Source organism: Embiotoca jacksoni, unplaced genomic scaffold (assembly GCF_022577435.1).
Source record: "Embiotoca jacksoni isolate LCO1_2020_lvr unplaced genomic scaffold, fEmbJac1.0.p SCAF_13, whole genome shotgun sequence".
Taxonomy (NCBI): Eukaryota; Metazoa; Chordata; class Actinopteri; family Embiotocidae; genus Embiotoca; species Embiotoca jacksoni.
Window position 1 is genome coordinate 16,195,299 of NW_027185263.1, and position 25,124 is coordinate 16,220,422.

The 25,124-nt window shown below is 41.4% G+C and overlaps 3 protein-coding genes across 3 annotated transcripts; 2 read left to right on the plus strand and 1 right to left on the minus strand.

Moving 5' to 3' along the window:
* Positions 1–48: 48 nt before the first annotated feature.
* Positions 49–5,209, minus strand: cunh11orf54 (chromosome unknown C11orf54 homolog). Its single transcript, XM_069146917.1, has 8 exons — positions 5,082–5,209; positions 4,870–4,968; positions 4,580–4,653; positions 4,398–4,499; positions 2,340–2,516; positions 1,930–2,079; positions 1,730–1,846; positions 49–1,636 (listed from the first exon to the last, which is right to left on the minus strand). Exons 1-8 carry the CDS (start codon positions 5,146–5,148, stop codon positions 1,463–1,465), a joined length of 960 nt encoding a protein of 319 aa, XP_069003018.1. The 5' UTR covers positions 5,149–5,209; the 3' UTR covers positions 49–1,462.
* A 597-nt stretch (positions 5,210–5,806) lies between these two features.
* On the plus strand, positions 5,807–10,302 carry LOC138196650 (uncharacterized). The gene is made up of 5 exons (XM_069146918.1): positions 5,807–6,166; positions 6,287–6,566; positions 6,674–6,798; positions 7,312–7,351; positions 7,440–10,302. Exons 1-5 carry the CDS (start codon positions 6,132–6,134, stop codon positions 10,014–10,016), a joined length of 3,057 nt encoding a protein of 1,018 aa, XP_069003019.1. The 5' UTR covers positions 5,807–6,131; the 3' UTR covers positions 10,017–10,302.
* Positions 10,303–11,310: 1,008 nt separating this feature from the next.
* On the plus strand, positions 11,311–23,157 carry aspa (aspartoacylase). The gene is made up of 6 exons (XM_069146919.1): positions 11,311–11,751; positions 14,443–14,638; positions 17,814–17,907; positions 18,702–18,809; positions 20,609–20,718; positions 22,009–23,157. Exons 1-6 carry the CDS (start codon positions 11,510–11,512, stop codon positions 22,213–22,215), a joined length of 957 nt encoding a protein of 318 aa, XP_069003020.1. The 5' UTR covers positions 11,311–11,509; the 3' UTR covers positions 22,216–23,157.
* The last annotated feature ends 1,967 nt before the right edge of the window (positions 23,158–25,124 follow it).

Genomic DNA, 25,124 nt, shown 5'->3' on the forward strand with positions numbered 1-25,124 from the left:
GTGGTTTCTAGTGTAATTAAATAATACAAAATAAAGGTATTTGATTGATTGATTGATTTTTATATTGGAAATATAGATTAATAGAGATTAATAACCTAAAATTATTACATATTTAATGAAAAAAAGGTAAATAGCAGTTAAAACAAACATAGTTTTATATATAGATATCTCACTGGCTTCTCTTTTAGTTTACTATCCTAATAATACATTTCAATGATCTTTCATTTTCATTTTTAAATAACTTTCTGTTACAAACCCACTTAGGCCCATAGCTCATGTTGCTGAATCACAAAGTTGGTTTTCTACAACCTACTGTAAATGTGTAATTGCTTGAACATGTAATTTGTTCATACTGCTTTTGCAACAAAATTAACTGAAAGTCTGGATGATAAATATGTGGGTTTGTGAATGAGCCTTAAATACCGCAGTTCACTTGTCATACACCCTTCCACCAGTGGAGGTATTCATTTTTATGTGTGGAAAACGTAACACGGTGTCGAGCTTTAAAAAAAAAAACAATGCTGTTTTGAAACAAAGAAATTGAGTCTAGTTTTAAAACCAAACCCCAATGGGGGTTACAGGCGCACTCATACACTTACAGCCTCTATTGAACATACTGTACAGTATATATAAATTACCTTGGTAAGAGTCCAGGTGTTTTCACTTCTGGCTGATTGGGATGCCTAAATCCCACCACAACAAGTGCAACAGTGAGACAGATATTATGTTGATCTCATTTAAGCACATATGCACATAATCATTCATCCATCCCATATCTATACTCACCTATAGTGGCAGTCGCCAGTCCATCACAGAAAGACAGAACCATCAATGCTTACAGTTAATCTATGGCTAAATGAGAATCACCGATCAACCTAACATGCAACTGAACTGTGGGAGGACGACTGAGGAACCGAAGAGAACCCACACAGGCACAAGGAGAACATGTAAACTCCACACAGACGGACTCCAGTTGACCTGAAGGTCTTTGCTGATCACTGCACCACGGAGTAGCTGCCTGATCAGACAAATGAACGGTAACTCTGTGTGGGTAGATGGGCCACAGAGATCTTTCAACAATGAGTTTTCTCTGTCCAAACAGCACACTGACTTTACTTCTGGCACAATTTCTTAATTACATTCTGAATACAGCCTCTGAGTAATTTTTCTAACACACGTATACATTTCAAGCCCCCAAACAAATTGCTTTTTTAGAGGTAACAAAACTTTCTACGTCCAATCAAAGCCAGCCAAGACGATCCACATCACTTCTGTGGCACTTATTAATTTTATTACTTCAACTGTATTTGATCTATATGTAAGAAAAGTGACATAAGATATGAAAAATGATTTAAAACAAGCAGAAATGATTTTAACTAATAGAAATCACATTCTGCCTGCTTGATTTAGATTATCAAAAGATGTTGTGCTGCACATTTATTATTGTTTTATTCTGTTTTTTTCAATCTCGTCCGACTACGTGGGTCTCTCTGGGCCTGTCGATGCGATAGACGAACTCAGCGGGCACGAAGTATCCCAGGTACTCCACGCTGTCGGGCGTGGTGTCGATGTAGTAGTGGCCTCCTTCTCCGTGGTGGCTGAAGCAGTGAGTGTGCTCCACGCGCAGGTCCAGACCCTGGATACACAGCGAGGAAATGGACTTAACAGAGCAGCCTGAGAGGAGCTTGAAAACCACGAGCGGGGATGAGAACGTGTTGGTTTTACTCACTGGGTCTTTGGATACGAGCACCGACTGGCAGATGAGCGGAGCGCTGACCTCGAAGTGCTTGAGCCAATCGTTGACGTCATCGTTGGTGTTGAGGGGGCAGACGGAGAACTCTCTCGGCTGTTCATGAGCCAAAACGAGGAAATGAATCAGTGCGTATGACTGTTGATATTTGCCAATAAAGTGTCAGGTCCAGTAGTTACCATGATGTGGATTTTAGCCTTCCCTTTCTGGATGACGAAGGTGCCTCCTAGAGCCAGGCTTTTATCGGGGTAGTGACCTTCGAGAGTCGTCCTCAAAGCCGTCACCAGACTGTGGCTTCCCGTCCTCCTCTTGGCTCTCACCTCTATGACCTGCAGAGGTGGACATGTGAGGGACGTCCCTGTCTTCGTGTTAATGTTTATTCTTCCAAACATGCGGTGGGGCTAAACTTCATACGCAGCAGCTTTAGGAATATTATTAACCAGGAGATAATCGTGTTGAAGTGAATATATAACCTGATGTTCATTACTTTCCATAAACCAAAGTAAAAATGTGTTTTTAAACGCGCACCATCCATCCCTCTCCAAGGCAAACAGCTGCAGATCCAGACTGATCAGATATGATTGATTACCTTCCCTGGCTTCCCCTCACAGGCGTACAGATTGCCCAGCAGACCGAAGTTGCAGTCGGAGAATTTGTCGCTGTATTTTTCTTGCAGACACCGGCCGTCGGCTGGATTGATGGAGGAGAAGTAGCTGCTGTTCACCGCCTGCCTTCCCTCCGCCTCGGTCAGAACCAGAGGCATCAGCTGGGGATGACAAGAATTATTCCATCAACTTCTGAATTACAAACTACTCTTCAGGTTTTTCTGAGAGCTACTTTACTTTCAGTGGATGCTCTGATTTGTATCCAGCCTCAACAGGTAGATCAGTGACTTTAACAGCTTACAAACAGAGGGGATGTTTTTCAATTCGTTTTGATAGAATTTATCATTAACAGACAAATCACATTGGAACATGATCCCAACACTGCAGGTGGTTTTCTAAAATGTGTCTTTTGTCCAAAGTCAATGAAGAAAGCAGAGATGGGCTTTTTTTTATGTCAATCAAACTGCACATGTGGCTCAAGTACAGGTTATTCTGCCACCATCTTTGTTGACAACTATGCCCAGCAGGGAAAAATGCAAGTCACCACAAAGTTGCGAGCTTTGCAGATTTTCAGCAGAATATGATGGAAATGAGCACAAAGAAAAGGACGTACAGCTACAACAAGCTCTGGAGACTACTTATAACAGTGGGAAGTCAGTGGATGGTGATTCTCAGAGAGGTTTTTGGCTTTTTTGGGAATACATGTCAGAGCATTCAAAGATGACTGACAGACAGAAAACTCCACACTGTGCGGCACTCGCAGTCAAACGGGTGAACAGACTGTGGTAGTTTAAAGCTCACGTCATGGGGGGAGTAGGCCTTCACATGCTAAAGGCCTAACCTGCAACCTGGATAGGATATTGTGCGTGTTGATTTTCTATCAAAATTATAGACAACCTGTCAGCATTGTTAACGTGTCTCACATTGTCCCACACAAATATTCTCCCTGTCCCACACAAATATTCTCCCTGTCCCACATTTAGTTTGTTGGAATCTGTAAACCCTGGTCCCAATACACTTTGAAAACACAAAGAACAAGCTCATTGAAAACAAAAATTATATTAAAATATCAATGCCAAGGAAATATTAAATAAAACAGTGCATCTATTGCAGTGATTGCAGAATAATAGCAGACAACTGCCTTAAACTAGTAATGTTACATTTCAATACCAGCAAATGTTGGTGTTAAAGGGGCTGTTAAAACAACATTAAGTAGTGACAAATACATGGAGAGAGAGAGAGAGAGAGAGCGTAGAAAGGGGATAGTTCAAGCTCATTGTTGCCTGCCCTGATTGTAAGCGTTATTAAAAGCAAAGTTATTGAAAGCAGAGAAGTCGTCTGCCTCCTGAACCCAAACTGGGAGTTTGTTCCAAAGTAAAGCAGCCTGATCGCTAAAGGCTCTGCCCCACATTCAGCTCCTGGAAACGCTCAGAACCGTAACTATGGCATAGTTACGGTTCTCTGAGAGCTTCGCTTTCTAATGGGACTATAAGTTACCAAGAAATCTTCAATATAAGATGGAGCTTGATTATTAAGAGCTTTGTATTTCAGGAGCAGAATTTTAAATTCCATTCTTGCTTGAACAGAAAGTCGATGTTTTTCATCCTTCTTCCCCAACACTTCACATCATTGCCTGCGTTTCCTGCCAGAATATCATCAGCTGTTTCACAGCAGTGCAACATAACTCCTGTTTGCCAGGTGAGCAGATCGGTTAGATACATTCATAAACTCCAGACAACGAGCTTTTTCAACTTTCTGATCAGACATGAAGGTGAAAAAAAAAAGAGTAAATTTCTAGTCTGGATGATTTGCAGGTCTTACTCTCTTCAGTCCAGCAGTGGCTGCGTGTACACAGGCTGTTGTGTAATAAAGTGTAAATAGTCTCACAGGAATAAAGGGGAATAATTTGCAGAGCTGCAAACATTGCACCCAAACTGCTCGTATGGTTTTCAGTTAAGCTGTGCTATAAGTGAAGACCAGTAGTAGTAGTGGTAGTAGTAATGGCAGTAGCAGTAGTAATGTTGGTCGTAAAGCTAATTCACCTCTGCATTCATTCCAACAATTCTGGAGGGGGCAGCCGCTGCACCGAGGATGAAAGCTCCCGGCAGCTCCAGCTCCTTTGACACAGTGTTCATGTTGTATTCCTGGAAGGAGGAGGGACAACATTTTACTAAACCCCTTCACTATATCTCCACGCAATATAGATTCATAAAAAAAAAACTACCTTGTGCTTTTGAACCAAAGGGACCAGATATGGTACACCACCAACATCAGTGATTCGAGGGTTTCCACACAAGCCTGCAGCACGAGAACAGGGGAGACTTTAAGAGAAGGATGACACTGACCTGGCAAAGATGCAATAATGCATACATGCAATGTTGTGTAAGTGTTTAAATCCCAAATCTGCAAAGGAACTTCAACTATACTCTATGTGCATGTTTAACAGTGCTTCAAATTGACTGTTGGACTCTGTGGCTCGGAGATATGCGTGAAGTGTCCAGGACAGGTTCTTACCTTTGACAGGAAACTGGAAGGGTTCCTTGGTGAGATCTGGACACTCCACAACACTCACCTGAACTTCTGCAAAGTTGGTTTCCAGTCCTCCTTGCAGTACTGCAACCAACCAGCAGTAATGTTTTCATATGAACATCCTCTATCATAAACACGCCTGTGACACTTTGTTTTTGTTTTGTTTTGTTTTTTTATCTCGGAGCGGAAGTGCTTACCGGCGCGCAGCTCCTCCAGGTCTGGGGTGTGCAGCTGAACCTTTTCGGTCTTGCTGATGTCAGCCATGGCTCTGGTTGAGGGTGAATGTGCTGTGTGGCTGGTAGCCGTGAAGGAAAAGTCGCATTTACGGTTAAAGTACAACCAAAGAATAAATAACAACAAGATAGTTTCTCTCCCTGGAGGAGTTTCTTCACCACTACAGCCAATTTAGGACAGGAAATTACAGTGATATTCATAAATGTTGTTCACTGGTAATAATAACTCTAATAATATATTATTCCGCGTTGGATATATTCACACAGCAGACAGCATTTCCTTGTTTTAATCATAATGAAAAATTTAAATAACAACAACAATGACAAGAAGAAGAAGAAGAAGAAGAATGTGCAATTGTAGTGTGGGATATTAGCCACCGTCTATAACATATCTTAATTTTGTAAATTTGAATTTATCTCTATTTTAAAACAATAATATTTCACAATATACATCCAACAAATCGTCAATTTTGACTGTTACTAATATTAAAATAATTTGTGGAAAACATGATTCCAATGTTAGCTTAAATTTGTTTAATTTCTAGTATTTATCATAATAGTGACGTCGGTGTAGTCGAAACCGGAAGTACAAACAGTGAACCCTCTTGTTTCTTTTAGTGAATTCTGCCTCCTCTTTGGCGATTGGTCACATGATTCGTCACGTTGGTGACGTATTTAGTACGTCCTGGTTAACTTCCTGGTTGATTTGAATCCATGCGAGTAGTCTCGACTATTGTTTTATTCGCTGTTTTGGTGAAACTGTAGGTTGTTATACGACATTATTAAGGTGTTTAATTCATCTTGGTTTTTTTTTTTTAAAGGCATCAACCATCTCTTCCTGTATGTCGCCATACCACTTTGTTTTGCAGAGTACACGATGATAAAAGTGCGTCCGTCTCTAACGTGGACTCGGTTTATGTGAACTCGTGCCCACGTTGTGCTGGAAAAAAACTTTCGTAGTGATTGTGGGAGAAGTTATCGCGGTATTTTGAATCCTGGGACAAAACGGATGAGATGAAACTATCCGAAGACCCCGCTGGAGCAGACGGGTGAGAAATGGATCTGATGGTAGAGCTTCTTCTGTAGCAGCAGTATGAAGCTGCTCCAGTCTGACTTCTAACACGTGTGTGTGTGTGTGTGTGTGTGTGTGTGTGTGTGTGTGTGTGTAGTGATTCAGGGGACAGCCTGTTCATCACTCAGAAACCTGCAGCTCAGCCTGCGAGGTCGGGAAGACGTCGACCCTCCAGATTAAGGTCAGACTCCACGTCCCTTAGAGGTCCAGAAGAAAGAGAGGATGACTCTTCGTCGTCTGCGTCCTGTGACGAAAGAGGCCGAAAGAAGAAGTACAAGATGTACAGTCTTCCTCAGCACAGTTTCTGTTTCCTCAAAGAGAGGAAGGGTCCGATCAGGAGCACCCGTTTAAACAACAAGCAGAACACAGCACTGCATGTAAGGATAACCAGCGTTTATACTCTTTGTTTTCTTGTTGTTGGTGTGTAACGTCACCAAATTCTCACAAATGTTCTTTCGAGCTGATGTCTGTTATTTTGTTCCAGAACTGTGCGATGGGAGGTTTCTTTACACGCGTCCAAGAGCTGATGAAGAGCTTCCAAGAAGACGTAAATGAGGGCTTATCTTCAACAGTTGATATGGATGGCCAGAGTTTGTCTCCAATGTCGGAGTAAGTTCGGAAAAACATGCTTATTTAGAGTTACGTAACCAGGAACGAGAGAATAGTCTGCCATGTTTATTTATATACGATTCAATAGTTTTCTTGATAAACACGTGGTTTAGAAATGTTTCTACGTGGTTTTCAGCATTCTCGTAAAGATATTTTAAATATATTGAGCAGTCACATCGGACAGTTTTAACTGGTTTGCCTCTTTTCTTTCTGGTAGATCGTTCTTTGTGGTGGTAATAGCTCCAAAACCTATAAAAAACAAACCTTGTTATGTTCCTCAGGTATCGATTGCAGGGCCGCTACTTTTTTTTTTTTTTTATCCAATTGTTAGCCGCAGTATCTCTTTTCATGCTAATACCAGTTTTATGAAAAAGCTTTGAACAAGTAGGTGTGTCCACACTTTGGGGACTGGTACTGAATTTGCTGCCTTATTATCAGCTTGTCAGTCGCATACTTTGACACGAATGAAGTTTAATTGGTGAGTTGGTAATAAAAACGTTTCTTCTGTTGTAGAGAAGAAGAACAGTCAGAAGCGGAGAACATCAAAGTGGTGGTAAGCAGCTTGTTACGAGCAGGAATAACAAACGTCAGAGCGCTTTATGAGTTGTGAACATGACTATAATCTGTGTGTCTCTTGACAGGACAGGACACGTTTTGTGGTCTCCTTGAAACCAAAGCGCTCACACCTTTGGAAGCAACAACAGCAACCAAAGGAGAGAAACGGCCAAGTAAAACAACAGAGACAGAGTCCTCGTATCGCTGGACATGAGACGCCACAAAGAGGACAACCGAACAGGTCACATAAAAGACCCTCATTGAGACTTCCACCGTGTTCAGATACGTGGAGCTCTGACGACGGAGGTTCTCCTGGACAAGCTCAAGAGATGAGCGATAGACGTGTGACAAGACACACAAGCGCCGTTACCCTAACTAAAACACCAAAGACAAACAGACCTCTTACCAGAGGAAAGATGAAGCTTATTTATGAGGGGAAAGAAAAGGAGGACGAGCTGTGCGATGACAGCGATGCTACAGTTTGTGAGGGAAGTCTGAAGGGGTCCAAACAAAAGAGCAGAGAAGCATCTGGTAGTGTAACAGAGCCTCAAGCAGACGACCTGTCCCTGACAGGACGGGGAGAGTGTGACCCTGACGGACAAAATGTCCTGCAGAATGACATTAGTAATGATACGTCATGCAATGAAAGCAGAGTCAAGAAGAAGAGGAAGGAAAAGAAAAAGCACAGAGGAGAACATGAAAGTATAGACGAAGGAAAAGGCGAGAGGCAGGAAGAGCAAAAAGGTCGGCATGCTCCAATGTCTGTAGACATGGGAATCACAGAGGTGGAGGAGACTCCCAGTCTGTCGCAGGCCGTCGGTGAGCCGGAGCTTCATGAAAACAGTTGGACGGAAAGCTTGTCACATGGCGACATGGTGGGGCGGGAGGAGACGGAGATTCCTGATTCAAAACAGAAGATCAGAAAGAATAAGTTGGCAGCTGAAGACGTTGGACAGGAAGTGGATGGACGTTTAGAATCCAATGTGAGAGCAGCAGAGGATTCTGGGTCTGTAGTGAGCTGCAACGTGGAGAAGAAGAAGAAAAAGAGGAAAAGAGATGTTGAAGAGGAGGTAGAGTCCAACGAAGCTGCCGAACTTCCAAATGATGATAGCGAGATCAAGAAGAAGAAGAAGAAAAGGAAACAAGATGTTGAAGAGGAGGTTGAGGAGATCGAGTCCAAAGCAGCTGCCGAACTTCCAAATGATGATAGCGAGATCAAGAAGAAGAAGAAGAAGAAGAAGAAGAAGAAAAGGGAACAAGATGTTGAAGAGGAGGTTGAGGAGATCGAGTCCAAAACAACTGCCGAACCTCCAAATGATGATAGCGAGATCAAGAAGAAGAAGAAAAGGAAAAATATGACTTCAGATGAAAAGTCATCAGAACAGTTAGAGGAAACAAATTGTGCTGAAAATACTGAAGCTTCTCCGCAAACATTAGAATCCACTTATGTTAAAAGAAAAAAGCAGAAAAAGAAGCATTCGAATGGTGAAGCTCCAGTTGGAGAAGAGGTGAGCTTTTTGAGAGACGGTTTATCCTCTACAGGAAGTACCGGATCGTCTATTAAAAAGAAGAGGAGGAAACGTTTCTGTGAGCAGGTAGATATCTCACACACTCCTGAGGAAGAAGAAAATGCTGATAATACAGAGAAACCAACAGAGGCTCTGGAAGTCCAAGATGCTGAATTGGTGAAAAAGAAGAAAAAGAAAATGAGAGAAGCATCCAGCATGAATACCTCCGATGACACTGTGGCACAAACGGATGGCTCGGTGTCTGTGCGGAAAAAGGAAAAGAAGAGGACTTCTTCCTTCCTCGTTGCTGATGCAAAGGAAAAAGCTGCTCAGACACACGAGGAACAACTTTCTGCTTCGCAATCTGCGACCGCTCGTGTCTGGGAGGCAGAAACGACCGCCGTCTGCGAATCAGCAGAACTCGCCGGAAGTTTGAAGCAATCTAATGATGGGGTCAAGAAAAAGAAAAAGAAGAGGTCAGCTGTGCAGGAGAGCGCGGAAAAAGATCACAAGGAACCTCACAAAACATTTCAGGGGACTCTAGATGAAACGGGGGTCAAGAGAAAAAAGAAATGGATGAGAAACGAAGACGAGTCGGTGGAAAGATCGGAAGGTGTGACTGAGGTGGGATGTTTTGACGAGGCTGTGGTGCTGAAGAAGAAGAAGAAGAAGAAAGGTGCACAAGAGGTTTCAGCAGCTGTGACTGAAGAGGAATCAGAAAATCCCTCATTGAATACCTGTAGCTCACGTTCACCAAAGAAAAAGGACCAAAATGTGGTTTCAAAGGGCAACCATGGTCACAGCCATGAAATATCTAAAGATAGCTGTGCATCGAATGACCGAGCCACCCAGGAAACACCGGTTCACCTCGCTTCACTGACTTCAGAGACACCTGGAAATGATGGAAGAGACAAGAAAAAGAAGAAAAAACTGAAAGACTCCGATAACGTTTCGCTTGAGGGGAAATCATTGACCAAGACGGTTGAATTTGCGGCTCATAAACCGGAGAAGGACAGAAAAAAGGTGGCCGCTGATTTGAGTTTCAGCTCTTCTTTTCTTTTACGACCTGAGACGTCCAGTAACAGGAAAAACAAGTACGAAAAGGTCAAGCGGAGACTTCATAATGCAAGTGAGGACTTCCTCACAGACTGTTAGTGTGAAGCCGCTGATTGGTTGAGGTTTAGATCGACAGACATTGATGGAGATTGACTGAAGCCATCAGTGTTTTTAGATTGTTGAAGTGCCAAGTAAAACAGTGACATTCCTTGATCACTTTTATGTATTTATACTATCATTGCTGTTGTTTTTAATGTAAAAAATAACACACCACAACATACCATTTTGAGAACTTTTTTCAAAATAAAAAGTTTTTTCATGTGAAAGTTACATAATTCAAGAGAATAATGTCACAATCTTGTAAATTAAATCTACATTGAATGGTTGTAATTTTATGGATTCTGGTTCTGTTCTTTTTTGTAATCAAAATGCCAAATTTACCTAACGGGTATAAATCTAAACACCTATTCTGCCACCTAATGGACATTTATGAGAAAAATCAAGGTCTTTTTTTTGCCTTGTTTTGAGAAAACTTTGACAATACATTTCCCCCATATCTTTTCTTAAGTTAAATTCTCAAGCCTCCCTAACGCCAAACTGTTGCTGTTGGATAATTCTTCCTGATGATGAAAGTGTTATTGTTGGTTTCTGTGTGGGAGATCTTTCCACTACTTCAGCAACCTGTTTATACTTGTATTGCAAATGAGCTGCTAAGAAGCTCTATTTACCACTGAAACACCAAGTCAGACTGTTCAGGTTTACAGATCTGCTTTGTTGGCTGTTTTTGGGGAAGAAAAAAACCCCACAATTTTAGTCTGAACAGAGGGTTGAAATGAAGAGAAACGTCCAAGTGACGATCAGATATAACAAAGTGCACCTTAAATGCAAACCATTCATGAACTAAATAGGTAATTTTGTGCCACTGCTTTAGGTCAATCACTTTCAAGAATGAATATTCAAGCAAGTAGGTATATTCTCTGGAATTTAACTTCTGCTGTTTTTTTTTTTATAGGTGAAATCAGTAATGGTATCCTCTCAAACAACAGGTTTGCTTAACATCAAATTAATTTAGAATCTAGTTATGTTATAATAGAGCCTCATAAACTGTAAACTGGATATTTTGGATAGAAAAAAAAACGTTGCAATTGGATTTAATTGCTGCTTTAACATACTGGATTTGCATATTGCAAATACAGTATGTTAAAGGACATTAGTTGAAAAAGCAATTCTGAAAGTAAACGATCCCATCGAGTGTGGCTTATACCACTGTAAAAACTAAACTCCATTTTATTTTGAAAGAACCTCACCGGAAGCCCGTAGTTATTGTCCGTAGGTCTGAAAGTGACAGGTAAACAGAGGGGGGGGGGGGGGGGGGGGGGGGGGGGTTCGACTACAAACGAGATATACGTGTCCAACTCAGCGCATTTTACGTACGGTGACTGACCAAAACAAGCCAGCGGGCACGTTACGTAAGGGCGCAGCCTCAGCAGGCATTTAAAACAGTCTGTGAAGCTCCAGCTGGAAACTTTTTCCTCCACTCGGGAAGCCTCTGCGTGGGACCGGCGTGTCTTCATCCTCGCCCGTATCCAGACATGTCTTCTTACAACAACAGCGCGCGTTTCAGCGAGGCGCGGAGAGTGGCTATTTTCGGGGGGACGCACGGAAACGAGATGTCCGGCGTGACGCTTGTAAACCTGTGGATGAAGAACGGCGCCGAGATCCAGAGGAAGGGAGTCGAGACCAGAGCTTTCATCACCAACCCCAAGGCTGTGGAGAAGTGCACCAGATATGTGGACACGGACCTGAACCGTGCCTTCACGCCGGAAAACCTCAGGTAAACACGCCGGTACAGGCTCGTTGGTGGTGGTGCTCCTGTTTGTTGTCATGCCAGGCTACATGTTGAATGGAACTTTTATATGGCACAGATCCATAAAACAGACTCACGATTACCAGCAGACCCCTGTTTTAGTTTGATTATTTAATTGTGGGCGCAATCATGTTAAAAAGAAAAGAAAAAAAAAAAGACACATGCGCACACCTGCACTGTAAGTGGTGACATTTTTTAACTATTGTGATCCAGGCGCGCGCCCTGCCAGACAAAAGAGGAACATAGGCTACTATGGGATCAGTGGTTAACACCACATAGTATGCACACATACGGAAGCCATTAAAGAAGAAGGTTACAAATGTCCTCAAAAGCTGATCTACCCTCTTTTCATCCTGTCACGTGGAAATTTCCATCCGACTGTTACTATCACAGGTACCCTGGTGTGTGTGTGTGTGTGTGTGTGTGTTTACTGTGGTCCGTGCCGTACCCTCCTCCGCGCCCCTCTCCCAATAACAGCAGAGCAGCGTGTCCCCTCCTCCCCGACTTCAGCTGACTGTCAGCCAGCAGGAAAAACGTGAGCGGAACGTGACCGAGCTGCAAATGATTAAAGACCTCTTTCTTTTTTTTTTTTTTTTTTTTCTCCCATTCGGTCTTTCATGTCCACTAAAGCGGAAAACGGAGTCTTACACAAACGCTGGCTCATGTAGTCAGTGTGCATGAAGACATGCAGCAGCCTATGTGTACTGATGTGGTTGAATAACAGCGTCGCGTTATTTATTAAACAGTCCCAACATCCCCCAGTGTTTTTAATAATGTGCATGCTGGTAGTCTTACATACTCTTTTATTGCTTTCTTACTAGTATCCTTAATATTAGTCTTATGTGTGTGTGTGGAAAGTGCATTTACTTGAGTACAATTTTGAAGTAGCCTACTACTTGCAGTCTGCAAGATTATGCAAGATGATTACTTGATTATTTACTTGTCACTTCATCTCTGTCACATTTCAGAGACATAATGTACTTTTCCCCCCACTACATTCATCCAACATCAGGATCAGAATCAAAATCTGCTTTATCGGCCAGTAATGTTTACACATACAAGGAATTAGACTGCAGTTGTACTTGCTCTCAATGTACAAACACAGTAATAGACATAGATAGTTAAATATATACAGCTAAAATATAGTATATATACTATATATATATACTGTTACTTACATATTACTACAGATATAATCAGGTTATTAAATATTGTGTGCACTTATTAAAGTACTTTTTTTTTATGCAGGACCATTACTTATAGTACTTTTATTGTGAGGTAATGCTACTTCTACTTCAGTAAATAAATGGAGCAGGCTGCTTCCTGCACCTCGGTCCAGTTTATACAGAAGTGACAGACTTAAAAGTGCCTTTACATAAATGCTTATTTGGGGATCAACATGTGGAATTTCCTTCCTATAGAACTCAGACTGGATCCTGATTTGGATCATTTTTAACTCAAACTGAACCAGATTTTCTGTGTTTTCTTGTTGTCTTCTGTGTTTCGTGTTTTGAATGTACTTATTGAGTTTGTGATTTGTTCTGTCTCTTGTGTTGTGAGTTGTTGAGTTTTATGTTTCATCTAGAGACAGGCGTTACAAATCAGCTTAGGCTATAAAAGCTGTGGCCTTGGTTTATGCTGCATACTTGTCCCTCTATAAATAAACATGAATATTATTACATGATTTCTTGTGATTCAGTCTGCATTTTATTACTGGAGGTAAAACTGAGATGACGCTTGGAGTGAAATCTTCCAGCCTCTTCGTGCAGATTTTAGTTGATCTCTAAAGATCTTCTCATCGCTCTTCAGCTTCCACTGTTTGGCCTCTCTGAAGGATAACATATAAGAAGATTAAGCGGTTGGAGAATCTTTCTAAAAATAGCTCATAGTGTCCTTTTCTTCTACTTAAATAGACTGACAGCTCTGCTCTTCCACAAATGAAATGTCCTCTCAGCTAAAGTCTGTGCATTCGAGTCCACTTTATCTGCTGCCGCCTGTGTACCAGAGTCCTGCTTCTCCAGACTGTACCGGACAGCCGCTGAAAACAATGTCTAAAGAGTAGATGTAAGGGGTGGCGAGACAATGTGGGCAGCAGAGGGGCTATTCTACTGGAGCTTGGAGAATGTCCTGGACTGGTGGTTATTCTGAAACGCTTCAAAAGAGACAGAAAAAAGAGGGTAGGTCTCATTCAGTGGTCAGAGCATGCAGAGTTTAAGTTTATCCTGAGGGCAAAACACATTCCTCAAGGATCCTTTAGTGCACACATGCAAGACTTTGGGAGAAAGTGGATCTAGTTTCTTCGTAACGCTCACAAAAATAACTTCTGTGTCCCTGCAGTTACTCTACATTAAATTAGGTGATCATCAAGTCATCATTCGCAGTTATTCATGTTTTCCTGTCTGAGTACAAACCACAGAAAGAAGTGCTTGTTCTGCAGCTTTCGATCCACTCTGTACAATTTAACCCCACAGTTACTGAGTCAACCTGTCCGTTGTGATTTTTCCCATCAGCCAACAGGTTAAAGTGTTACGTGCCGTGTAGGACGCTCTCATGTAAATAAGTAACATGCTTTATTGCTCATTGTTCCTTCAGCTGGATTGTCTGATAAGCTGCGAGTACTTCGGCACCTGTCAGTTTTGTAATGTGTGTGTCCTGCAGTGCCCCGGGAGGAGACAAGCTGCCCTACGAGGTGCAGAGAGCTCAGGAGATCAACAGGATATTCGGGCCCAAAGGAAGCCCGGACGCCTACGACGTTATCTTCGACCTCCACAACACGACGTCCAACATGGGCTGCACTCTGATTCTGGAAAGCTCCAAAGACCACTTCAACCTGCAGATGATGAACTACATCAAGGTGGCGGTCTGACTGTGATTTTACACATAAACAGCACAAACACACCTGTCGGCACTCAGTTAGGAGCCGTTCCTCTGCTGTCAAAATGAAAATTTAGTACCAGCCATCATCGAGAACTATATAACACGAGTTGTTGCACATACAGTATATATAGAATAGTGTGAAGAATACTGGAAACATAAGTTTTAGGTCAACTTCTTGAAGTGAATGAAAGTAAACAGTGGTGTTGAGGGGTCTCTGCTTTCCTCTGACCTCCATCTGAGTCAACGTTTCACTAAAATCAGGTCTCTTCACAGAGGCTCAGTTAACATGTGTAAACAGTGGAATGACCCGTTTACCTTTTATGTGTTGGGCAAACTCATTTAAAGGATCAACCACCCAAATACACCACTGCTGTCTTCGGTAATCAATTATTCTCAGTCAAAAATCACAGATGACGCCTTCTTTATCTTTTTCAAATGCAACCAATAGTGATGTTCAGGCCGTCCATAGTGAGATAGATGTATTTGACCACTTTAAAAGTAAATTCAATGTACATTGTTTTACAATTAAATTGAACAAATTATATAAACACAAAATATTCTATATATTGTTTTATCGCATCCCTCTTAAACAAAAAGGAGGGGTAAGATGTCAGATGTTCAAGTCAAACAGAGACAGACTAAAGCACAAACACATGCTGTAATAAGAAACAAGCAAGTATTAAGTCAAGACCTATGAGAGCAAACAAACCTCTAATAAACCAAAAGAACAAAACCTCTTAGCTGGTTGCTTCCGAGCACTGCAGCAGCATATAAAAATAAATTTTCGCCAATTAAACTAATAAATCTAAAAGGAATAACAGTAGTCAAGTTATTCCTTGTTACAAAATTATGTGACCCCCGGTGAGAAGGAAAAAAAAGAGCTAGATTATAAAGATTTTTTATTTTGTAACTTAATTTGAACAATTAGTCTTTTCACAGCAAGAAAGATTTTTGAAATTGCCTCAGAGCATCTGCAGCATGTTTTTAATGACTTGGAGAAGAACGTGACGTTAACTGGACCCTGACGCAGAATATTTGATGCTACACTGACACAGAGCTGCTTTTCTGGATACAAAATTTGTCTTTTGCCAAATTTGCAAAGTGCTTTTAGTGCCATGAGAGCTGATTATCTAACATACAACCTAAATAATTAACAGGAAATGGTTTTATCTGCTATAACCGTTTAACTCAACAACAACAATCTTCTCCACCTCTGTGCTCTTTCCTACAGATGATTATCTGTTATGTGGTGAGGTGTAACAGGACCCAAACGCAGGCACACAGACTCGGGTACAAGTTCAAAACAGTCTTTATTGAACACAGGGTACCTAAAGACAAAGTCTTCTTATTCCTCCCGAGTCGGGAGGGCAACTCAACCGACTCTCACCGGGGAGAGCGAAGCTGGCAGGACCGTTGGACGGACGGTCAGACTCACTGGCTCCGACCGGTAGCTCTGCAGCACCTGGTACTCCCAGGTGGTCTCCCATCCAAGTACTAACTAGGCCCGACCCTGCTTAGCTCCGGCGATCAGCCGAGATTGGGAGCACTGACTGATCGCACGGACTAGAAAAAGAGGAGCAGGAGCCGACAGACAGTATGGACAGACACTAGATGACTGCAGAGTATAGGGTACATATAGTCCGGGGAGGTATATGGTGGTGATTTGGGGAGAGTGGTGGCAGCTGCTGAGACCTGTGAGGGGTGTGGCCATGGGAGATGACAGGAGGCGGGGAGAGGAGGACACAGAACACATGGGAAAACAATAACAAACAGACAGGGGAATGACAGAAAACTTGAGGAGAGGTGATTGGGGACAAAACAGAGGAGCAAACAGTAGGAGCAGACAGGAATCCTGACAATTATCATTGTGAGATGATATCAAAACAGCATTTCTGGGCCCTGGGAAACTTCCCTGAGGAACCCCAGCAATATACATTCAAGGACTAGAAGCAGAAAGTGTCCCATTAACCTTCCATTTTTGATACCCACCTGTAACATAGGACTGATTCCTATAATGGCTGCTTCACTGAAATCAGCAGCTCTGAATTTACGCTCTAAATGGCCCTTAATCTACAAGTATCAAAAGATTTCTGGAGATCATGCAGGGCCACACTGCAAAGCCTGTTTACATTCACCTCTCGCTGATGTGGTCAGTTAATTGCAAACTGTTGGTTTCAGTGGAAGTGCTCATTTTTACTTCCTCAGTCACAGACAGGATCGAGACAGGCCTATTGATACTTTTTATGTGTTATTTTTAATTTATAAAAGAAAAGAAGCCCTGCTGAATTCCATGTAGGGACTAATAATGATGTTACATATAGCATTTTGAAACACAAGCTTACTCTGCACTATGTTACATTTGCTTATTGACCAATTTAGAGTACAATTTGTGCTCAGGCTGTTACTGGCTCTTGTTCCTTGTCTTGTTCTTAAACTCAAAACAAAAGCATGGTGAGCAACACCAGGGAGGAGGAACGGAGCCAAAGGCAACAAACACTTTGTGACTGTGAGCAACAGAACTGATGAGAAATGTGTTTGTGGCTTTTCAGAGATATAAACTGAAACAGGCTTAATTCTGTTGGAAACTGTCCCATAAAGTATTTCATATTTAAATTCCTTATCTTGGTGATGATCATGAAAACATTAAGTAGAATAAATAAGAGTATTCATGTCCTGTAGGGCAGTGATTTAATTCGTCTAGCTCCGCCTCTGATTCAGAGACCTCTGAGTTAAAGCAGATAAACACAAACAACCACAACCTGAACCATATTTAGATTCAACTCAGAAGAACATAGTTGGACTTTTTTTTTTTTTTTTTTTTTAATCCTCGGTCCACTATGATGATGTTCTACCTGATAAATCATGAGGAGATGACTCACGATGGCTTTTACTGAAGACCAACACGGGCTACCAGCTTCAGCTTGATTCATGCACACGGTCACTGTTTGTGTGTGTGTGTGTGTGTGTGTGTGTGTGTGTGTGTGTGTGTGTGTGTGTGTGTGTGTGTGTGTGTGTGTGTGTGTGTGTGTGTGTCATACTTGGTGCAGATTTAGTTTTCCATGCTGTAGAGCAGAACCTTCATACGCCTCTGTACTGTGTTGCGTGTGTGTGTTTTCATCTGAGATCTTGTTTTTGCTGGTTTTGTGTTACAGAAAGCCCTCGCTCCTGCTAGTTGTCTTGTTCTGCTGAATGAACATCCTCTTCTGAAATATTCCACTTCACGCTCTGTAGCCAAGCACCCCGTCGGTGAGTCCTCTGGTCAGACAGATTTCTGTGGGGACAGTAGTAGGGTGGGGGGAGAGAGTTGGGGAGCAGTTTAAATAAAGGGGGACCGTTCATTTTGTCCATCTTCTTTATCCACCGTTATCCAATCTATAAATAATCTTTGCAGCAAAGTTTCTCAATCTCATAAATCTCTTTATAATTATGAACCACTTATCCACTCGTTTTTCACTTCTATGGTCGTCATGCTGTTCTCTGTGGTTGGTCTTTGTCTCTGTGGGGCCTTTTTGCATAAGTTTGTGGACTTTTTCCACATTTTGCATCTCTGTGGCCACTTTTTCTTTTTCTCTCTTTCTGGTTGTTTTTGTGTCTTTGTGGTAGTTTAGCATCTATTCGTGTTTTTTTTTTCACCTGTGGTCATTTTATATTTTTTCAGAGGTTGGGTTTTTTTGTCTCTGTGATAATTTTGCTTCTCTGTGGATATTTTCCATCACTTTGTGGTGATTTGTACTGTCATTGTAGTTGTTTTACTTTTCTACCAGAAATGTTAAGAAGTTCTGATCTAGGGGTGTTTGGACTGTATCCAGTCGGCCCATTAAGGCCATGATACTTAAACAAGCCAACTACCTACAGTATGTCCCTCTGACTCTAGCAGACAGCAGGGGGTGGTTGGCTGCTCCGCCCCTGATTTCCCCATCTAGCCCTGCTCCTGGACAATGAACCAGGACATTACATTTCAGATATTCCTAAAACATCCATTCAGTTGGTAGAAAACAGTTTTTCCTGTGTAAATGCATCTTTGGATTGTTTCATTGCAGGTCTGGAAGTTGGTCCTCAGCCTCAAGGTGTTCTGAGGAGTAACATCTTCGAAGCAATGAGAGTGATACTAAAACATGCGCTGGACTTCATCGAACTGTTTAACGAAGGTACGACTTCACATTTGAATCTATACACCAACAAAATCAGCAATGTGGCAATAACAACCGGTGATTTTAAAGGATTACACCAATCCAGCTGAAAGTGAAGCATACATAACCACTGAATTAGTTCATGTTAAACTGTCTCTAGTGTCCGGGCCAGAAGACAACTACCATTATGATTTGCATTGTGTTATGTAATAGACAAATAGGTTGTTTACAATCAGTTTTTTTTTTTTTTATCAGCATCTCTTTGACGAGTAACGTTAAGAGACAGAAAGCCCCCGGCGGAGCGTCTGACTCATCCAGATGTTCCTCCGCTCAGATCTCTAAATTTATCTGCATCTGGCCCGTCACGCCTCCACTCAGCCTTTTTCTGTTCCCGGAGGTGCAGAACAGTGTTTGCCATGTGTGTAGGCACGGGGCAGCCTCTCCCTCCTCTTTTTACGTAAACAAGCGGTCTGGGCCAAGTGTGAGTCGCAGTCTGTCGGTTTCCCCCCCGACTGTCCCGCTGATGAATGGCCCGCTTGTTAGGAGTTGGTCGGTTTCCATGTCATTAGAGTCTGGCTGCCAACGCTGTGGTAATGTTCTGTCGTGGGACCACACTGGTGCTAATGAAACCCCGGCACGGTGATGAATCGGTGTTCCTGGGCTTTGAAGCCAACCAGCAGGAAGAAACAACTCCTTTAGCTGGAAGAGACATTTTTTTGTCGGAGCTGAAAAATAACAGAAGAATAACCTCCACACTGACTCAGATGGGTTCAAGAGTTTCTCCTTCCTGTTCTCTGCTGCCTCTTGCATATCAACATGGATCAGTGGTGTTACAGGTGGAGAAGTCACTCCAAAAATGTCTGTGCTCCGCCAAACACCTGTGTTGTTCCAAAGGTTGAACAGATACACTTTGAGAGTGGATGAAACCGTCTGGTTTATTGTCATGTAGCTCTCTTTGAGATTGACTTTTATGTTCGAGACTGCAGTTTAGATTCTCTACGAACATTAAAGCTAAACAGATACAAATAAATGAATATATGCTGTGTTGGAGAGTAACTAGTTACATTTAACAGAGCTACATCATTGAAATACTAAATAAATGTAACTGTCATCTGTGAGAAAACATATGTAATTAAAATACTGTTCTATTCAAAATGTTGGTGATTACAAAGGGGTTTCATCTGAAAATATTCTTTTGAGTAAAAAGCTTATGTGTAGAAAATAATATAATTATTCTGCTGCTTTGCATCTTTTTGTCTACCGTCTACATATAGACAGGCTCTGTTCATTTGGCAGTATGAGCTCAAACATCATACCTCTTCAACATCAGCATGTTAGCACTGTCCTTATGTACATGTTAGAACAGAGCTGCTAGAAAACCAACTATTTACTCCAATCTGCTATTTTTCCTTTATTTAAAAATAACTAAAAGCATAGAGTGTTTTCCTTTTCATGTTAATAAGTGTCATGGACCTGACTTTTATCTGATCTATTCAAAATCCTGGCGAGAAAGATGCATAATAATTAGTTTATTAATGCTGCTCCAATCCACTTCCTTATTTCATGAATCCCCTTGGGGTTGCTGTGTTTGTTCAACGTAGATGTTTATTTAAATCTGTTCATTGAGCATCGTCTTGCATATATATTCTTTTATTTAAGCCTCTTGTAATCCAGTGACAGGTGACTCTGTTTGGAACTTCTAACTAGACAAAGTTTGAAAGAGTACATTTCTTTCATCGTGTAATTCCATCCATTAGTATATATGCTTCATGTCTTCACACGCTATGTATGTGTGTTGTTTTCCGTGTGTTGTTCAGGCATGGAGTTCCCTCCTTGTACCGTGGAAGTTTTCCGGGTGTCAGAGAGGATCGACTACCCGAGAGATGCCAATAGAAACATCATCGCCATGGTTCACCCCAACCTGCAGGTAAATATTAGAGGTCTGAGTTACAGCTGCTTAACACTCTGTAGTATTACACACCAGTCAGTCACAACACTAAAACCACTGACAGGTCAGCAAGGTTATCTTTATTATCCCCAGGTGGACAATTTGTTGTACAGCTGGCAATAACAACACAACCACCAGGGACACGATAATAAAAAGGACAATAAATACAAAGGTAAATAAAAGGCCAATAGACAATAAATAGAGCATAAAAATTGATTTGACTTAATAGTTACAATAAAACAAGTCAAAACAGGCCGTTATTTACTTCAGTTGGAGTGAATAACGCTGATTATCTCGTTACACTGGCACCTGTCAACGAGTGTGACACAGTATATTAGGAAGAAAGGGAACAAACAGTTCTTGAAGTTGATGTGTTGGAAAGAGGAAAAATGTCAAGGTGTCAGGATCAGAGTGACAAGAGACAAATCGTGATGGCTAGACGTCAGGGCATTTCCAAAGTGGCAGTACTTGTGGGTTGTTCCTGGTATGCAGTGGTTAATACTGACCGAACGTAATCCAAGGAAGGACAACTGGTGAATCAGTGACACGTACGCATTGATGGGTATGATGAGCGAAGGCCAGCCCATGTGGTCCAATCCTCATCTGGTTGGATGAATCATAGTTTCTTTTACATCATGTGGACGTGTGCATTGTTTACCACTGAAAGAGATGGCAGCAGGATGTGGTGTGGGAAGTAGATAAGCCATCAGAGTCAGTGTGATGCTCTGTGTAATGTTCTGCTGGGAAACCTTGTGTCCTGGTTCTTACTTTGACACCACCTACCTAAACATCGCTGGAGACCAAGCACACCCCATTAATGGCAACAATATTCCTCTGTTGGCTCTCTCAGCTGGATACTGAATGCACCCTGCCACGCTGCAAAAACTGTTCAGGACGGGTTTGTGGAGCATGACAAATATTTGAAGGTGCTAAATTCCCCTGATCTCAATCCAGTGGATTTTCTAATTAGCTGGAAAAACAAGTCTGATTCCCAACTTTGCTTTTACCATCATTGTGCCTTAAATCATAGGACACCCCGAGAGCTCTGGTGGAGAGCCGGCCTCGACAGATCCGACCGTGCACAGTATTAGGCAGGTGGTTTTAATGTTGTGGTTAATCAGTGTATGTTTGCATGACTGAACCTAAAAATCTAAGTTACCATGACAGAGGAAATGAGTGTTTTTTTACTTGACGTGGGAATATATTAGTTGAGTTTGAGCAGCATTCTCTGGTTTCCTCCCCTCCGGTTATTGCTTGTTGTTTTTTCAGGACTGTGACTGGGAGCCGCTGAACCCCGGTGACCCAATGTTCCAAACGTTCGACGGAAAGACCCTCCACTACCAGGGCTCCGGCACCGTCTACCCCACTTTCATTAACGAGGCCGCCTATTATGAGAAACAACAGGCGTTTGTGACCACCAGGCGAGAAACCTTGGTAGCCAGTGCCATCAAGAAAAGCATGAAAACGGCCCCGTGAGGCGAACGGGGAATGTGAACAGCTGCGGCGGCAATCTGTGTACATATTTTGCACTTTGCTCTGTTAGCAAATGACAGACTCTCTGCACATAATGACTAGATACCAACTTTTACACACTGATTTAGTTTTGTATGCGTTTCCTATCTGAAAATCAATTAACTATGCAAAAAGCATTTGCAAAGAGTCACTGTGAAAGTCTTTGATCTGAAGACTGCTGTATTTGTCGTGGTACGTATTTATGATACAGTTGTTATTTAAAAAAATAAGATTTACAATAAATCAGCTAAGTTTTTATAATAGTAAAGGCCAGGCCTAATCATTTATGGCTTATGAATCATTATAAACACTCCTTTGAAATTTCCTCTACTGCTCAGGAAGGCCATTGAGGATCATACCTGCAACTTTTCACACAAAACTGTCGTTGTTTGTCTCCTAAAATATATTTGTAACATCTTTCGGAGGGTGTTTTGTGGCCTTTGATACTACCTACCTGTAACTCCAGTGGTTGCATCTGTGGTGCTGTCCTATTGTTGCCTTAACCAAGAAGTTGCACAACAAATTCGGAGTGGAATTTGTATAATTATTATGTGTCAGATGTCAGGATATTATTTTGATAAGAAGTGGTACGTGTTCTGTCCCTCTACACGAGCTCTGGATACGGTGTGAAACAGGTTTTATAATAATATATTTGTGTCTATTTTGATATACTTGTACTGTACGTTTGGTTTCAAGTGATGTTTAGGACCCGTTGAATCTTGATAAGCAGATGTACTTTCTAATGTTTTTATGTCTGTGTTGTCTTAAAAGTGTTTTGCTGTGGTCTTACAGTAATTCATTTTTCAATGAGCAATATTTCTGTTGGAACCATTTATGTGATGAGTAAAATTCATTGTCCTAGAAGTCCTGTGGAAATTATCCAAACAATAAATAGTTCTATGTTAATTTATGCTGTTTTATTATTTGCTGATGCACTCCTCACTGTTGCTTTGATTGAATGTTCATTTTGTCATGTAAGGTCTCACCTGCAGCCACAAGAGGGCGTCACACAATCACTAACAGAAGTTCTCTTCATAATAAACTCTGTTGCAGCACAGATTATAATGTAGTAAGCAGCAGCAGACTGTCAGAGTTGGATGTTTGGCTCCTTCGTCTCTCACTGATGCAGGCATGTCAATAGACTGCAGCCAGCATGCAGTCATTTAAGGAGTTTACACTGTAACTAGTTCAGTTGCTTTACTTTCCTGCAGGGAGTCGTAGTAGAAGGTAAAGTTGGTCTGACTACCCAGAGCCGCAGTGCAGGGGGACCCTTGAAAAGCCCGGCATATGGTCTACAGTACAATGAGAAAGGAGGAATGAAATGTGCAGATTTAAGCATATATCACATTATTATTTTTATAATTTGTTTTGATGTGCTATTGACAGTCCATTAGTGACTGCCCTTAACCACTACAGATTCATGTGTATAGGTTTTGGCAAAAATATTTATAATTTTTTTTTTTTTTTCTAAAAATGTGTGAGACATGAATTGATAAGAAGAGGGCCCACAGAGCCCCAATTTTTGTGCTACACCACAGCAGAAGCTGCGATTGTACACTTGCACAGTCTTTATGCTTTATATATCTGGAAGCATGTCCATATTCGATGTCTTTACTTTCTCTTTAGATCTGGTAAAATAATCATTTGCAGTCCTGTCTTCTCTACACTTTATTGAAAGAGATAATAATGTTCTCTAACTCCTGACCAAATTTTATTCTCATTTGTGTCATTTTTAAGATTAAAAAACAGCATCTGTCACTGACTCTGCATTTTAGCAGACTGCTTCTGACATATTATTTTTGTGCACACATGGAGCTTCTGCTGTGATTCTGTATGTAGCAGAAAGGCTGTTCAGTGTTTATGGAAGACACACATGTGTTTATAATGACAGTAAAGTGCTACAATTGCAGCATCGTTGAAGATTTTGTTCGTGCCTCTCATGTTTGCCTCACATTATCAGCTGCTTCTCCTCATGGGCAGGAATAAATTTAATCTACCAACTAAATCAGAAATGTCAGGAATCCAGAACATCTGGGTCTGGATGGAGGTGAAGGAGGCTGAGAGGTGTGGTGAAACGTTAAAGAATATGTTCAGTTGTGGTGCAAGAATTGTTGGAGTAAAGTCATAGTATGTTTTGCATCAAAGCACAAAAACAACACAGGTGAAAATTACCAATGATCTTCTCATTGTCTCAGACAGTAGACTCATCTCTATACTTGTCCTGTTAGATCTTAGTGCTGCATTTGACACCACCGATCACAACATTGTATTATAGAGACTGGAACGTGTCATTGGGATTAAGAGACCTGGACTAGTCTTGTTTAAACCACATTTAATAAAGATTTCAGTTAGTTCACATCAAAAATGACTTTTCCATGAACACTTAAGTAAGTCATGGAGTTCCACAGGATTCTGTACTGGGACATTTTTCACATTGTACATGCTAGATATTATCAGGAAACACTGCATACATTTACATTGTTATGCAGATGACACCCAGCTTTATTTATCTATGAACCAAAATAAGTCAGTTTGTAAAACTTCAAGCTAGTCTTAAAGACATAAAGACCTGGATGACCTTCAATTTTCTTCTTCTAAATTCAGACAAAACTGAAGTTAATGTATTTGGCCCTGAACACTTCAGAAACTCACTCTCCAATGATATATTTACTCTGGGGGGAAATGCCTTGGCCTTGGATTTAATTTTTTTAATTTTTTTTATTATCATATGTCCTTTAATTCACAGATGACGCATCTATTGAGCACCTTTGATTAATGCACACTTGTCGGTTTGGATCGAATCAGTGGCGTTTGATGAATGGCTAATGAGATCGAAAGAAAACCAGCTACACTGAGCCCTGCGGTATTCCCCT

Coding starts and splice junctions, on each gene's coding strand:
- cunh11orf54 (XM_069146917.1), bottom strand. CDS start 5,148: ATGGCTGACATCAGCAAGACCGAAAAGGTTCAGCTGCACACCCCAGAC. Junction 2,517..4,397: donor TTGTTGGAATGAATGCAGAG/GTGAATTAGCTT, acceptor TGTCATCCCCAG/CTGATGCCTCTGGTTCTGAC. Junction 1,637..1,729: donor TGCTCGTATCCAAAGACCCA/GTGAGTAAAACC, acceptor CTGTGTATCCAG/GGTCTGGACCTGCGCGTGGA.
- LOC138196650 (XM_069146918.1), top strand. CDS start 6,132: ATGAAACTATCCGAAGACCCCGCTGGAGCAGACGG. Junction 6,567..6,673: donor AGCAGAACACAGCACTGCAT/GTAAGGATAACC, acceptor ATTTTGTTCCAG/AACTGTGCGATGGGAGGTTT. Junction 7,352..7,439: donor CGGAGAACATCAAAGTGGTG/GTAAGCAGCTTG, acceptor GTCTCTTGACAG/GACAGGACACGTTTTGTGGT.
- aspa (XM_069146919.1), top strand. CDS start 11,510: ATGTCTTCTTACAACAACAGCGCGCGTTTCAGCGAGGCGCGGAGAGTG. Junction 14,639..17,813: donor AGATGATGAACTACATCAAG/GTGGCGGTCTGA, acceptor TTTGTGTTACAG/AAAGCCCTCGCTCCTGCTAG. Junction 17,908..18,701: donor TGTAGCCAAGCACCCCGTCG/GTGAGTCCTCTG, acceptor GTTTCATTGCAG/GTCTGGAAGTTGGTCCTCAG.